Source organism: Phoxinus phoxinus (genome assembly GCF_949152265.1).
Source record: "Phoxinus phoxinus genome assembly, chromosome: 6".
NCBI lineage: Eukaryota > Metazoa > Chordata > Actinopteri > Cypriniformes > Leuciscidae > Phoxinus > Phoxinus phoxinus.
This window is the reverse complement of record NC_136881.1, coordinates 12,720,249-12,737,582: the sequence shown is the minus strand read 5'-3', so window position 1 is coordinate 12,737,582 and position 17,334 is coordinate 12,720,249. Positions and strand designations below refer to the sequence as shown.

Below are 17,334 nucleotides of genomic sequence, written 5' to 3'. Positions count from 1 at the left end.
ATGCCTGCAATGCACTGCTTTTTAAAAACCTTTTCCAGCAACTGGAGAGAATTCAAACAGCTGAAATTAAATTTCCAGTTCAATAATGAATAAATCTCCCATGTCTGCTTTGAACATCAATTATATAACTAGATTTTTACATTTTCTGTGGCGCTTGCCTGAGTAAAATCATAGAGAGTGTGAAAATGATCACTTAGGCGTTAGACACCTCTCCACAAGAGGTAAGATTTACAGTCTTACATGACATTTACATTACATTATGCATTTTGCAGACGCATTTATCCAAAGTGACTAACATTTCACTAAAGGTTTACATTTGAATCAGTTCATGCATTGCCTGGGAATCGAACCCATGACCTTGGTGTTGCTAGCGCCATGCACTGTTTGAGCTACCATCATGCTATCAATCACGTTCATTCCGGAATGCATTCCCATAATTACGAGCAATAGTGGTGTTTCATTCATGGACAAATTTGTGCTTTTGAACTAATCTTTTAGGTGAATTATTCTCTTTCAGTTCCATGCATTGAGACTCTGAGCATAGCTAAATGGGCCAAGTTGTTCATTAAAAAGAAACAAGATTAATCAGGCATCTTTTTTTGTGAAAGATATTCTACTAACTGACTCAACAAATGAACAAAACGGTGCATGTTGTTTGCTGTTAAGAGCTATAAAAGGTGAATCTGTTGATTGAATGATTCAATGACTCACTCATAACACACAAAAGCATTGTCTCCACATACTTATGTAATGACGTAACATGCAAAAAGAGACTGTGGATGAATCAGTGAACAAATCTGAATAGATTTTTTTTTTAGGTGAACAGATTCAGAAGCCATTGAAATGAATGACCACTAATAGGTGCAAGCATCTTGAACAATACAAATTTGTTCAGAGCTTCCAGAGCAGGCAAGGCAGTAACACATTTCACATGCCTGGAAAACAGGCAAACGCCCTACATCTTCAGTCACTCAGGGTGTATTCCCAGAAATAAATTACATTTCTTTGCAAATCAACTTAAGTGTATCGTGGGCATATTTTCCTGTTTGGTTTTAGAAGTTCAAAGAGCAACAGGCCAGGCTCTCCGGCGTGCTGTGCATGCCTCAACATGTTCCAGAGTAGCTCTCTCTCTGTTCTTTATTTTCTCAAATTTCATTCCCTTCCCCCTCTAGAAGCATTTTCACCTTACACCTTCCTTCCCAGCTCTTAAGTGTGTGTGAAAGTTTTCAGGGCTCTCTCCAATTTATCTCTCACACACACTCAACTGCCCTCACCCTGGCCTCGTATAACTGCCCCTCCCTCCCCCACAGGCCTCTTCTGCCTCCAACTAACCTTAGCGAACCCCTGAGCACCAGCTCATTCCCCAGTCCCCTGCAGTGCATTGCCCAGCAGGATTGCACTGCCCCTGGGAGAGAGACAGCCAGAATCCTGGGCGAGAGGCTGGGTGAGACAAGACCCCTGGAGGGAAGATGTCAATAAACAACTTCCTGTTGCTGGATCCCTGACTAAACACCGGCCAAAAAACCAAATTGCCATGGTTGTCATGACTACTGGAGTGGGCCACCGGAGCAGTGCGAGAAAAAAAGGAGAAACATGATCCAGAAGAATGCGTGTGAACAGTGACTGGACCGACGGTCATTTGTTTATTAGCCGTTCCCTCAGCCGGTCTAAAGCAGCGTGGTAATCAAATTAAACATGAGATCATAACAGTCCAAGAAGGTGTCTGAACAAAGAAGACCGTTGCTCTGGACAAGATAAATGTCTCCAAAAATCACATTTTGATCCAACTGACTAGTCAGTCTGTCTAGTTTTATTTCATTTTAATATTCTTTTAGCAGCAGTGTTGTAGAGAGGATAAATATAGGCCTGGTTTCACAGACAGGGCTAAGAATAAGCCAGGATTAGGCCTAACTTTAATTAGGACATTTAAATGGCATTTATAAACATGCCTTAGAAAAAACATTACTGGTGTGCATCTTGAGACAAAACAAGAACATATTTTAAGATATGTCAGTGCAAGCTGCTTTCAGTTAAAACAGCTCAAACATGCATTTTAGTCTGGGACTAGGTTAAAAGCTTGTTTGTGAAACCGGGGGACCAATTCAGTCTGCCTGTTGAGCTCACATAGGACCTCAAAGTAATTATTTTGGCTGAAATAAATTTGAATGGGCAATCCTATAGTTTTACCATTTACGGAATTCGTTATTCTTTTAGTTATCTATAGCGGCTAATACATGTCAGAAGTCTTGCACATTAACAATAAATAGCTTTATTATATGTTTTTGTTTGATCAGGCATTATAAACAAGCTAGGAGACTGAATGGACTAGTGGACTAAATTGTCCATTACACCACAAATTCATGGAAGATGGTTCATACTAAAGCTGAAAGTATGCTTCAGTTATATTTTTGATGCTACAAAAAGCGGATAGCTCCAATTTCTTTTAATGTGGATATATGTGTTTGTATCTACTCGATAAACCCAGATATTTTAAATGTGATCGGGCTGGCCACCAATTTATGCATCCTTTCTTTTCTATTTAAAAGTGCAATTAAAAGGGTAAAAGACAATGTTAGGTGAAAAGCATTCTATACAGCTCCTTAAGGTTAAGACAGCTGATATACAGCAAACAAATCGAATAAAACTACACGCACCACCAAACTCCAATCTCGACAGTTAAAAAAAAAGGCTAAGTTAATTAAAAACCAGTGAAACAGATTTAACCTTGAGGGGATCTTGGCACTACTAATATTTAGCTGAATAGTTGGCATTAGCTAATTACAAGCCTACTGTCTATCGGTCAGCAGGCTTTGCTTTGAAGTCAAGAGGAACTCTTCACATCACTGAGGCATGGAGAGAAGAAGGGAGGACAGACACTGGATGAGCGTATGCTGCAGGGTGTACCATCCTCCCTGGTTTTATTTCCTGTCCGCAACCCTCCTGCCATTTACAAAACAATTAGAGTTGCAGAAATGGGCCTGAAAGAACTGGGAAGGGATGGTGCAAATTTGCCAAATTAAATGAAATGCCACAGGCCTTGAATTGCACAATCTATAACGATAATTGAAGGAGCATCAATCTCTGAAGTCTTCTGTGCACGACTTGAAGTATCAGCAAACTGTGGTTGGTTTTTGTGGAAGGAAGTGAGAGGGTGGTAAAGAGTTATTGAGAAAAAGAGGGAGAGAGAGAGAGTGAGAGAAGCTTGCAGCTCAATTAAAATCCACAAGTATAAACTTTGGCTGGGCAGGGTGACGCTTCCTGTTCTGGCCTGCCTAATCCCGAGACGGTACACTGAGATAGAACAAAGGCAAACCCCCACATGCATATACACACACACACACACCTACCCTACACACACACCGGATATATAAATCCCCACAGAAGCACGTTGGAAGGAATGGAGGGGGGAAATGCAATCCACTCACGTGCACAGTTTAGTTTGGAGGCTTGAGCCTTGAAGTTTTTTGATGCTGAAGTTTTTTACTCATTTCCCCTGTATTAGGATGTTTCCTTTGCTCCCAAGGAGTTCCCTTTAAAATAATATTCTAGGTTAAAGGGATACTTCACCGCTGGAAGGATGAATGTGTATTTAAATTGGGTCATTTATGTAGTAGAAATGTGAAATTAGTTGGTGCCTTCTAGACTGAGAAAAGCCAGATACTGTATTTTTGGCTCAAGTGGATGTGAGACAACAACTCCCAGAATGCACTTGCTTCGCTGCCCTACGAGGCCACTCCCAAGCCACGCCTACCGGTTACAGAGGGCAGTATCGGAAAAATTGATACAAATAGGCTACCAGTTGACTCGAAACTGAAAAGACGCCGTTTTATCATGAGTCTCTGTGACGAGTTAGTCCGCCCCAGCTTTAGTCTGCCCGGGCTCTTTCTCCTGACCGCCAAAGCAGGTCTTCCTCCTCTGCTGCAGCAGCTGCTCCGGATCATGTCACAATGAATACTAATGTAATTATGCTGAAAATTCAGCTTTGCCATCACAGGAATAAAATGCTTTGTAAAAATATATTTAAACATAAAAGAGGCATTTTAAATTCTAATAGTTCATAATATTACTGTTTTACAGTATTTTTTATAAAATAAATGCAGCCTTGTTGATAAAAAAAAAGAATGGTATTTGAATGGTAACAAATGTACAACATCTTGTGAAATGTACAATGGATGCCCCTTAGACTTCAATTGCAAGAGCATTTCTGTACATGTTGTTTTAAAGAAATTGTTTCTTATGGTAATCAACAGCATAGCACAGATGATGTTCATATAGCTTAACTTTAACCCAGAACATTCCAGAGGGAAAAAATAAGCCTTTTAGGACCTCTCTAAATATGCGTTTCTAGGATTGTGATTGTATGCTCTAAGGAAGAGTGTTCAGTGTGATCAGTGGATGTATTTATAGTTGTTTTTACCTCCAGAATATGTTCATCCTGCTGTTCTCTGTCCAGCTTTCGAGATGTGGTGGCAACTAGACCTGCAAGCACATGAGCACAATTTAATAATCCCATTAAAACTCATCATAACTTGATACAAATAAAAACAAGTTCAGTTAGTGCAACATTTAGATATGGAAGTTTTTTTTACAATTTTTTTTTTAGTGTAATAATACAATTTCATCTTTGAGGATGTACCTAGACATTCTCAAAGTGAGTCCCCCACCCCCCACACACACACGTTAAATTCAGCTGCACAGAACTGCAGAAAATGGCATTGTGCCTGTGTCAGGACTGTTTTAAAGCTGAACAAATAGCCATGCTTTAAACACACACTCACACTGCCAACACAAACCTCACACACTACCTTCAACCAAACACACAACACTCATTATAAAGAGCTTCAAACGCTGCAAAGATGAGTGAAATGTCAATGTGTCACTGCGTTTACTCCGTGTGTGAACCTGTTAGTAGGTGTGTGTTTGTGGTGGGTTTTTGAAGATTTCTCTCAAGAGCTTTGCTTTATAATACAGCAAAATAGAATCAGAGCTAAAAGGAAATTCAACTGGAAGTGAAATCAAGTGCCGAACCTGGAGAAGAGTTTATAAACAGGCAGACAGGCAGATCGAACAACAATGCAAATGAGCACACATTTCTGTAAAGAGCGTCTCGATTGCAGATAATAAGCAGACTTGTGTTTCTCCGTCAGTATAATTGTACATTAGATGGGGCAGAGCACGCGGCTGACGTTGCCAGCCCCGGCCACACGAGAGACGCCTGCCGACCGCACCACGTCTGATTAGTGCAGAAAAAGGATTTCCGAAACCAGAAGCCATCAATGGCGCACATGCAGGCAGCAGAAATAGCCTGGCCACAACACGCCTCTTGCTCCTGGTCAAAACTGTGTTAGGCTGCTAACCATCTCTCTCTCCTTTGCTCTCGCAGTCATACATGGGAATGAAAATAAACTCTGAATGTGGGCAGTCATCAAAATCTCTACACTTTAAAACGTTATATTAAAGGCAATGCTACGTTTATAGACCAAGAACTTAACCAGAATGGAAAAGGACATTAAATAGGCACATTTAACAAAGTTTTATAAGAATTTACAAGCAATATTTTATGTTTCCCTATTAGGATTTGTAAAGTAACAATATGTGGCTGATATTCTGAGTAAATTCGCTTTTACATGTCTCCCAGGAGTTTGGTGTTCAGAATATGCAGATGACTCTTTTCCACTATTAAATACTATTTCATGAGTTAACATGAATATATATTGCATATGCATATTAAGCTAAAACAAATCTCCTTCCCCTAGATATCGTTCCACGTGAGCGTGTGCGTGTACTGCTGAGGTGTACGTCTGCTGGATGGACCGTAAGAACATGCTGCTAAACAGACGCCCATGTTCGTACCCACAATCCATTTCTTCCCGGGCCAAAAAAACGGTCGCGGGCTAAGCTAGCCAAAGAAAATTACAGTTCAGCCATTTTTGGAAAAGAAAAACAAGAATGAAGCTGGGAGATGCAGGAGAAAATGGAAGGAAGAAAAGGAAAAAAAAAGAAAGAAAGAAAGAAAGAAAGAAAGAAAGAAAGAAAGAAAGAAAGAAAGAAAGAAAGAAAGAAAGAAAGAAAGAAAGAAAGAAAGAAAGAAAGAAAGAAAGAAAAAGAAAGAACTGGTTTGTGATGTTAATGCTAGTTTGGTTGACCAATGAACTCTGGCTAGTTAAGCCTGTTGGGGACACCAGCAAACTGGGGTGAATCGTCCTCTGTAGGCACCTCATTTCATTAGCCCTAATTTTACCCCTGAGAAAGCAAATAAATTTTGCCCAAATATTTCATTATTTGTTCTGTCTGCATAGTCTGAGGTACTTACAGTTAGTGCTTGTCTCGCTGAGCGCAAGCGCGTGACCCTCGCCTAAAATCTTCTCTGCTAACCACTGTACTCCTACAATAAACCCATAGAGAAATCTCACATATAATGATAGTGCCGCCACACTGCCCCAGGACAAAAAAAAAAGATCAAATCAGAAGGAAAACAGCAAAAAAGAGCATCGAGGTGCCTCAGTAAATGACACTCTTTCCTCTTGCTTGTTTTTTTTTCTTTCTGGCTCACTTGAACTCTCCCTCACTCAGACGGTAGGCCATTGATGGACTTTAGAAGAGGTATCATTTAGCAGGCAGGAATGCAACACTCCGTATCTGAGACTGAGGTGCCACATTCCTCATTAAGGGTCTCAAACACATGTTAAAGCACACACACTTAAAGAAGCGCACATGCAGAGCTTAAACACAGATGAATGTACATACAAAACGCTCTCAAGGCCTACTAACAAGCACAAAACCGTCCATGCCACAGCTACATAGATAAATGAGCACACACACAAAGATGTGCTCTACAGTGGGTAGACCCGGGCAACGTTCCCAAATGGACCCTAACCCTCCTCCCCATTCTAACACATACTGTGTGTGTGTGAATGGCAGCCATTTCAGAGCTGAGAGGGAGAGACAGAAGGGCAACACTTGAAGTTGAGAAAGGAGTCTTTGCTGGGTTTGTGTCTCTCAGAAAAAGCCCCACATTAGCCTTACGCCATTAACCTCAGAACACTCAATAGAGCCTATCAAAAACACACTACACACAAATATGTGGTCAGACAAGTCATAAAAATGCAAATGCTGAATTTTTTTACATTATTATACTAAAAAATTTGTTTCCCGCAACTAAAGTATATGTTTTCATTAAATAGCGTATAAAGGAACTATATGTTTATATTAAATAGCATATAAATTAACTTTTAAAGGCATTTACAGTAACAGTGATTTGTAGTGGCAAAGTAACCTAGTAAGTAGTAATTCATTTTCAATCAGAGTTTGCAATTAAAGATGACATAAGCAACAGAGGGAACTATTAGGGATACACCACCATTAAAGTTGGCATGAAACATAAGTAAATGTAAAATCTCAAATAAATGGTAAAAATATCAACTATATATATATATATATATATATATATATATATATATACACACACACACACACGTGTATATATAGACAAAATAAGTCCTTTCAAAATCATTGGTGGATAAATCAGACATGATCAGAATAAATCCCATCAGTCTCGTCCGGTGGCTTCAGCTCAGTCTCCGCATTTAGCAACCAAAGGCCCCTGGAAATGGGGCAGCTGATGGTAGGAAATTCCTATCTGAGAGTGACTGAGATTAACAACACTGAGCTTTCAGACCTCCGCTCTATTCGGTGTACTAACTCCATTTAGAGTGTGGGTCAGGAAGAGAGAGAGAATGAACAAGAATAAAGAGACAAATCCCTGGCAGATATTTTCTCTTTCAAAACATTCTTTCTGATTTGAGTATTCCAGAGTTCATGGCTCACTCATGCATGGGGACGACCTGGATTTACTACACTAAATCACTGCATTCCTGCCTCTGTACAAGCATGTGTGCGCAAGGTCATGTTCGCATCAAGACTGCTGCATTGATTTTTTTCTACATCACAAGGTATGGCACACTACCACATAAAGTATCTGCCCCGTCCTTTAAGGATAAGGTGCTTCTGCACCACTAGTGGCACCAAAAAGGAAATCGCTAAAATAAGTCCTAAAACCCGGAAATGAGTCGTCATTTTTGAATTTCCGGTTCCATTGTGTCAAAGTTAATACGTTTTTTTTTATTGGGTTTTTGGTTAAATACCTGAATTAAGGTCTATGGTTAACACAATTTATTCTACAACATAAAATACATCAATAATAGGGATCCACCTAAATAAATTCTGGGCAGAAACCAAAAATTCAGAATTCACTTGGCCGAAAACCAAAAAAAAAACAAAAAAAAAAACTTATTTAATAATAAAATTGCTAAAACTGAGTTGGAAAAACATTGTACATTACTTTTTAATAACATAATTGTTTCTACTCCAGAATGTTGGTGAGCATTTAAATGACAATAAACTGTAATAACGTGTTTTAAAGACAGATTAATTCAAACATAGCCTACATTAAATAATGAAGACATCACTAACAAGTTAAGTTAAATAATGAAGACATCACTAACAAGTTAAAGTAAAAATATAATATGTAATACAGGACATATATTTTAGCAAAATGCTTTTGATGAGTTTTTAGAAATTTAATAGCTTTCTTGAGGTAAATTTAACGTTAAGTGTAGTTTTTTTTTATGTCTTTCCCCGGTTGAAAAACTGACATAGCGATTATAATAGACAAGATTTATTTCAGAAAGTTGTAATGTACTGTATCATTCAACATAGCTTCTGGTGTTCCCCCATGTTTATTTTGTGCTGTAACTAGTAAAGATGAGATGAGACGATCATTCGCTTCATGCGTGCTGCCGGTAATGATCGGTAATGCCGTATTAAAGAGCGCCAAAATGTAATTTTTTGTTTTAATTTTGTAATACAATTGACAATTATAAAGTTGAGACTTTGCTTCATATTAAAAGTAACAAAGATTTTTGAGATTATTGGATGGCAGGCGTGCTACAAATATTTGGTGAAGCTTTGTTCAAGCATCAACAGAAAAAAGCATAGACAAATATTTTTGAGAGAAATCATATAATTGCCTATAAAAAAAAAAAAAAATGAATATTGTCAATCCAGAGCTATAGAGTCCACAGAACTGACATGTTTAACTGTTGTAGCTTATCCACGTTGTGTGCACAAAATAGATGCTGAACAGTCAAAATGTGCCATTGGAGAAGCGCTAATTAAACATCTGTTTCAATACCATACGATGTTCTTTGTTTATAGCCTAAATGTAGCTTTATACTTCTGCTGATTAGATTTAGGCTTCAAAATTCCTAGAAGTTAGGTTAATTTGTGAAGATTATCCTGATGAACGAAAGTGTAAGAATGTAAGAATGTGTAAGAATCATACAATTTTGTTGATCACAAAGCTTATTTTCTGCACAGGGGGTGCTAAGTTGGCCACCAAAAATATGCAGCACTCTAGTGTTCATGCAGTTAGTCCCGCCCCAAACACATCATTGGTTGATTCAGAAGTTGACATGTCAGGTCACTCAAGCGCCATAGTGGAAGTCAGCCAATAAATGGCTTTCTTAGGCTAGGTTTACACGGAAACGATCTGAAGAGAAAACACAAAAGTGGCGTTGCGTTATCACTTTTTATTCTGCGTTTAGACGAGCGTTATGGGGGGGAAATCTGCGTGCATTGGGTGACGCAAAAGTGTGTGAAATTCGATGTAGTATGAAGCACTGAAAGTGAAAGAGACGCTGACACAGTTTTTCATGTTTAATACGGTAAAGCTGCTGCTTTAACCCTCGGTGCTCTTCACGTGTCGCTGAAAAATGACAGATTTTTTTTTTTAAATGTGTCAATGAAATTAATGCTATATTTTAGTTTGAAAATGTTTTGTTATTTTCCTGTACTGGCGCATGCCTGTAACGTAAACGCATACGCAACACCTTCACTGTCTAGCAGACTTTTGCGTTTTTACCCTTTAGACGGGAACGCGATGGTGGAGCATTTTTAAGATTTCCACTTTGGAGGGTGGTTTCACTTTTTTGCGTTTTTAAGCCCCAAAACACCGTCGCCGTGTAAACGAAAGGCACATCCGATAAAATATTTTTACGTTTTCACCCGCAAGCGTTCTAAACAGGGCCTTACATTGGTCTCTGAATATTAAATTGGAAAAGGATAAATTATTTTAGCATTGAGGGGATACTAATAATCACAAGCTTCTTTAACAATGGCAAATCAGTTTGTTAATTGTCTGTGTAACATATGCAAAGATTCTGTCAGAGGTCGCTTTCGCTCACTCGGCTGGGTTGAATATCAGAGACATATCTGGTGTGTGAAAACCGTAGGTTAGCAGTAAACAAACAGGACAGGTGTGCCGGTGGATATGTTCACAAGCCTCTAAAACCCTGCAACTTTATCCACAGGAATGAGTGTGAGGGAGGGGGAGTGATTTGTGTGTTTTTCCCCCTCTGCACCTCTCTTTAGTTTTGCATTCTTAATAACCTTTTGTGCCTCGTGCCAACTGTGGGAGCCTAAAAGGCAGGAAACAACAGGAAGTCGTTGGACATAGTATCCATTTCTTTTCAAGCTTCCCCTGCTTTGGGTTGAACCCTTTGAAAAGAGCACATGGCATTGTTGTATAACAACCCACATTTTTTTCCCTTTTTTCTCATTTAAAAAAAAAGCAGGCCCTTACTAAAAGTTAATAGGAAGGTGGAAAGGAGAAAAGAGGAGAGGAAAGCAGGCCTTGTGAATCATTGCAGCTATATCCTCCTTTCAGTCCTATTAAACAAGCAGAGCAGCGCTCAGAGGCACAGAGGTGGCTCATAGACTTCTAATTACTGAGCCGATTTCTAGCCCAGCAGCCAGTGCTCTTGATATAGTCAGTACAGAGAGCAAAACTACTGTGGTAAGAGGACAAATAGAGAGTTAATGCAGATATCGGGTATTACACCAGAGATCTGATATTTCCAGGAATATGTGTGTGTGTCTGTGTGTGTGGATTGTACACCAGAACAAGAGCTGTCAGCATTGTACTGCGCACAATTATTTCTGCTTGTGCCTGCCAGCTAGAGAAATTATTCCCATTCTCACACTATCTGCACACCCAAGGTCCAAAAATAACACTCAACAAGTGCAGTAAAATTTGTATATTTATTATTTATATACCATTATAGTAAAATAGTAATAATATTTTGAATTAGCTTTTATTTTTTTAAATGTTTTTATGGTTTATTTGTTTTTTCTATATAGCTTTATTTTTTATTTTAGTTTTATTGATTTTAATACTTCAACTTATTTAAACTTATTTTAGTTCGCTGCCAAGGCAAAATTTTATTTGTTACATTTTTTTACATACCATGTTTACATTTAATTTTATTTCAGTTACCAAAAACCTGAAAATAGTTTATGGCAAATAAGTCAAACTGAGTATAATCGGTGTTCGACAAACATTTGTGCAAGTCATTTTGTTGACTAAATTTTTTTTGTCGAATAAAATGTTTTTGCTGTCTAAAATTATTATGCTAAATTATATGCTATTTTACAATAAAACGATAAATACAGATGACATGATTGAATTTAAAAGGACAAAAATTTCACAAGACAATGTCTGAATGTCTTTTGTAATAATTTGAATACATGAAATATTAATTGAAATTTATTTTATCTGGTGATGATACAATAATATACAACTATAAATATGAATTACCATAAATATCACTCGACAAATGTGCAGCGTATGATACCCCAAGTGTCAAAATATGCTGTGTGTATTTTTTATTTGTCATAATTAGGTTCTTCTGAGAACTTCATCGATTTTTTAGGTGAACTATCTCTTTAAGCCTCTCATGTATGAACATTTACTCACCCTCATGTTCTAGACCTGGGGCGCGTTTCCCAAAAGCATCGTTAGCCAACTATGGTCGCAAGTTCTGTCGTTACCAATAGAGTTCAATGGAACTTGCGACCATAGTTGGCTAACGATGCTTTTGGGAAACGCACCCCTGTATGACTAACTGCTGTCTGTGAAAAATGGGAACCAAACAATATTGGAGCCCATTGAAAAGTATAAACAAGCCTCAAACTGTATATATTTTTTTATGTTTCACAGTATAAAGAAAGTCATAGGTTTGAAATGACATGAGTGAGGATGAGTAAATTATGACAATTTTCTTTTCTGGCTGAACTATCCCTTTAAGCTGAAAAGGCTTTTGACATGAAGGATACCGGTATACTGATATTTGATCCCCTCCCTCTCTCTCTCTCTCCCTCTCTCCCTCCCTCCCTCCCTCCCTCCCTCTCTCTCTCTCTCTCTACACATGCGCTTCCACTCTGAGAAATGAGTAGTTACGTTCACTTGTGTAAATACACTCCCTCATATAAAGGCTTTTCTTTTATCACATCGTTCGAAGTCCAACTCAGTGGGGTGCATTCGAAAATCAGGCTGAAAGGAGCTTTCAAGCAGATAGGCTAATTTCTCTTCACTGACAGGTAGAGCGTAGAAAGAAGATACCTTACACATACAGTCGAGCAAAAAAAAAAAAAGTGTAGTGCAGTCATTGAGAGAAAGCATTTCAACAGGGCAAAGGAAAAGATGGAGATGCTAGCAAACTGCCGCACGCACCTTACACAGAGCAAAGGCCTCTAGGAAAGACCTTAAAGAAACAGAGAAAGTGAGGAAATTTCATGAATAGAATGAAGGGGCAAAGGGAGTGTGTTAGCTAATGCATGAGCACTTATGCTGGTACATGTGCACTGCACATCTATACCATATTTATACACACCCACACACTCACTCTATCACTTTAACTGTCCTGTGAGGAAGGGATTGAGGTCAGTGTGAGCAGGTTAACCAGACTCGGGTTCTTTTGCATGACCTGACTCAAAGTCCGGAACAATCTGTTCACCTGCAGTGCATGTCATTATCCTTAGCTACACTCGCTGAACAAATCTGCGGCTGAGAAAGAAGCTCTAGGACAAAACACAAATTCAACAGGGATCCATGTTTCTCTGCCAGCTATCTCCATGGAAAATTCTAGTGCTTTTTGTTGAGTGTGGCTGTGGCGCACAGGTGTCAGAGAAAATTACAGTCTTCAGATGTTATGAGCTGGAATTTTAAGGCGGCTGTATTTTGCATTTTCTTTATTGCCTGACTGTCTTTTACCTTATTTAAAAAAATATTTAATACATTATCTCTCTCTCTATGCGTTTATATATCCATATTTATCTATCTACATATAAATAAATAAATAAATACATAAATAAATAAAGGAGATAAATAGAGATAACTAAAAAAGAGAGGTAGATGGGTAAATATAGAGGTAAATAAATACATATAATATCTATATTTATTTACCTCTCTTTTTATTTATCACCATTTCATTTATTTATTTACCTCTTTATTTACCCATCTTGGATGGATGAAATGTACTCATATAGATGTGTGTTTTTGAACAAGTCATTTTACAGCTTTCTATAAATGGACTGTGTAGGGGCTTTGTGTTGTGCATATTCGATTATGTCTACATAGCACAATAAACTCAAGAAAACAAAAGATCAAGGAAAATCCTGTTTTCCATGACATGTTCCCTTCAATGAAACACAAAAGCAGCACTAAGACCTGTTTACTGTTGCCAAAGGAAGAAAAAAAAAAATCACTCATCCAAGCCCTTAGTTACCTCACACAAAACTAAATCAACCAGTCAATATCGTCCAAGGTGCTTTTGTGACCATGAAGACAAATATGCCAGCTGAGAATAGGGCTGTAGCGATAACCGCAATATTGTAATACTGGGATACTGACAAGCCATCCGCAGAGGAACGCAAGCAAATGCTGCAAACGTACGGAATGTTGTTGTTTTTTTGTCCAAAAGGCTATGCCCTTCTTATTTAACATTCAATACACATGCATTAAGTGTAAAAAAGCTTATAATGACAACAAGAGTATTTTTTCACCAACTGGCCCCTTTCTACTAAATTAAGACTGTGTACCAGTGTATTAGCGACACTGAATAATGGTGTTATAATGTAATTTACACTGACTGACAAGCCTGTCCAGAACACGCAGAGACGAGAAGTGCTGATAGTACTGGTGAAATATCAGCAGTCTTAGAAAGCCTCTCGTCCAGTTAGATTCGAGGACTAGAACTAAATATCATATGCTACTAATACAATAGCCCTATACTGTATATATAACAACATTTCAAAAAGGCGATAATATAGCATATCGAGATATTGAGCCACTGAAAATCAAAGCAAGGGAAATTCCTTCACCACAACAGCATTAGCTGAGAAATAAACAATCAAACACCAAGGCTGCAGATGTGCTCTTCACCGATCTACCAGCAAACCGACAAACATGTTTATTCTGTTTCTTCCCACAGGTCCTATTTTTTGCAGGGCAGCTTTGTAGATGAGCCAGCGCAGGGCTCTGCTGTTTCTGAGCATGTAATTACTGAGCTTTTGGCCTGCTGTATATTTAACTGTTTTATCGTCAGGCGTGACGTTTTGTGCAGAAAAATGAAATACTAATAATAGAGGTCAGCAGTGATAACAATTAAACTCTATACTCAATGAAGCGTTCATGGAAACCTTGTTCAAATAAATACAACGCAGGTAGCTATGGTGTTAATGCAGCCTATGATAAGGGTTACGAGTTAATTGCTTGATTGCTTTGAGCCATATCGCATGAAGCGCTTTTAAGTGTTGTAAGGAAGTTATGAATTGTTTTAATGACTAACAAATTGTAGACAACGACACTGCACACTCTTTCTTACTCACACAAGTACACTTTCTCACACTGGTACTCGTGTAGAAAGATTTAGTGTGGATCTCTTAGTTTGGAGCTGATAAAAGTTTAACAGGTTTTGATATGCTGGAACACACACCAAGCTTGTCTGCTGCCTTGCCTGCCTAGTCACACTACACTTTTCTTTCTATTGACTTCCATTCATAGAAATGCAGGAAATCGGAAACACAAGCTTGTGCAAAGTTCTCTACATTCCAAAGTTCAAGCTTGGTGAACTCTGACCAGTGATTTGCATCACGTGAAGACGTGTGACCAATAGAACACTGAAACCTCACAGTGCGACCTCTTAACTTAGACCTGGGCAACTCTGGGCCTCAAGAAGAGTTTAGCGCCAACTCTGATGAAACTCACATGCCAGTAGCTTTCTAGTAATCCTGGAGGCCTTGATTAGCTTGTTCATTTGTGTTTAAGTAGGGCTGAAGCTAAACTCTGCAGGAAAGTGGATCTCAAGGAACATAGTTGCCCATCCCTGTCTTAGATGAATTAAAAGAACAAACTTTAATGCTGTTTAATGATGTTTTTTATTAAAGGCAACCACAGAGCTGACATCATATCGTGTCCGTTGTAATGTGGCTGCCGCTTAGAGATTTTTCTCTCACCTTCTTTTTGCAGAAGTCTCTGAAATCTGACCAAAATCTTTCATTTATTTGAGGTAGTGGCTGAAGTTTTTCATTTACTTTGAAAGTGCCTGGAACCTTTCATTTTTTTTTCTAAGGAGTAAGGAGGTAGTGATTTTTTTTTCTTTCATTTTCATTCTGTGTTAGTAAGTGGAGTCTTTCATTTTCCCTCTGAGCTCAAAACTCAAACAGTAGTGCAAGTCATCATGATTAAATGGCTTATACTCCTGGTTATTGTGAAATGCTTATTAAAGCAGGGAAAGCATTATCTTGTTCATTCATCACCCATATTAAGTAAATCTGGGCTAAAGGAAATTCAACCAGATAAACCAATCAACCTTGAGGCAGTATTATTTATATATTCATTTTAGTTTCATTTGTAGTCATTTCATTTCATGTTTTTTTAGTTTTTTTACATTTCTATTAGCTTTTTTAAATATTCCCATGTACCTTTTTTTTCAGTTTTAGTTTTCAGTTAAATTGTCATCTAATATTTACATATTTTATTTCAGCTTTATTACAATTAATGATTTTTTTTAAATATATTTTTAGTTGAAGTTAACCATTGCCTTAAGGCTGAATTTTAGTTTATTCATTGACAGAAAATAACATCCACCTTTTTTCTTTTCTTTTTTTTTTAGAAACACTTTTTAAATAGAACATAACTAAGGTGTGATAAATATGATGTAACCAAGTCTGTGTCACAGATTTCCTCCATTGAACTTCATTCATTTACAGACATACTGTGCAGCTGTTTGTTATCTAGGAAGAGACGGACCCATCCCTTAATACTCCCAGTTATGTTATATTATGTCTGAGTCTGCAAGTGTTTGGGTGGGTGACAAGAACCCTGTGCTTTTAACAAACTATGTACCGTCTACATTACATACCGATATGGTTGTACAAGATCAGTTATGCTTTGCTGAGCCTCAAGAGATCTGATGCACTTGATGACAAAATATTTCAGGAAATTCTTTGGACCATCTTTGTTGATGACTATGAACGAAGGACTTCATAACACGAAACTAGAAGCGTTGCAAAAAGACATTTCCTAAATAGAAGTCTTATCTCTTTCTTATTATAACACACACAAAAATGCACTTCTAATCCACACATCTGCCGCTCCTGGAATGGTTAATATTCGACAAAAAAAAAAAATCAGAATGCCTCTCTTTTTTCCTCTCTTCCCTTTCTTTCTTTCCCTGGAGCGAATCCAAGTGTGGAACAGTTACTGAGAGAACACCGTCTGCTGGAGGACAAACCCTTATTTGGTCTGAAAACTCATTGGCCAATGCTAGCAAAAATAACCTTCACATTTGTGTATGTAACTGCATGGGGAAAAAAGACCACACAAGTCAGTAAAACACTGTGAGAGAGGCTGGCCACCAACTTTCACAGACTGGCCAAAACCTTCAACTCAAATTAAACTTCAGGGCCAGTTTCTCAGACTGATTGCTTTCAGGTTCACAAAGTCGAACAATGCTTCAGGGGGCTTTTTCATTTCACATTCTCACTTAGTGGATTTGAAATATTGTGGATTTCAGAGACCCGTACCCATAGGAAAGAAATTTTCACAAACAAGATCTCTTTAATATCTCAGTTGTTCCTCCTAGACGGCAATGGGAATGAATTTAGAGCAAATGAGACTTTTGCTTAAGTTTGCAAAAGATTTCATAAGAAGACCCTAGTAATATCACACACAGAAGTTTGAGAAAAGATCTCCAAAAATGTCTCAAACTATGCTCTGAACATTTCTCATGAAATTCTTAATTTTATAGCTCAATACTTTATCCAGCAAGGATGCATTAAATTGATCAAAAGTGAAAAAAATTATAATATTACAGAATTTCTATTTCAAATAAATCTGCTGCTTTATTGAACTTTCTATTCATTAAAGTATCCTGAAAATGTTTGGAAAAAAAGACTAAGCAACACTGTATTTAACATTGATAATGAGAATGT

The 17,334-nt window shown here is 37.9% G+C and overlaps 1 protein-coding gene across 2 annotated transcripts in view; it reads right to left on the bottom strand.

The window, feature by feature from the left end:
* Positions 1-17,334, bottom strand: part of fat1a (FAT atypical cadherin 1a) — an 83,814-nt gene that overhangs the window by 40,463 nt on the left and 26,017 nt on the right. For both annotated transcript variants that reach the window (XM_079617379.1, XM_079617380.1), the window contains exon 4: positions 4,418-4,479. In XM_079617379.1, coding sequence (XP_079473505.1) covers positions 4,418-4,479 — 62 coding nt within the window. The remainder of the gene's footprint in view (positions 1-4,417; positions 4,480-17,334) is intronic.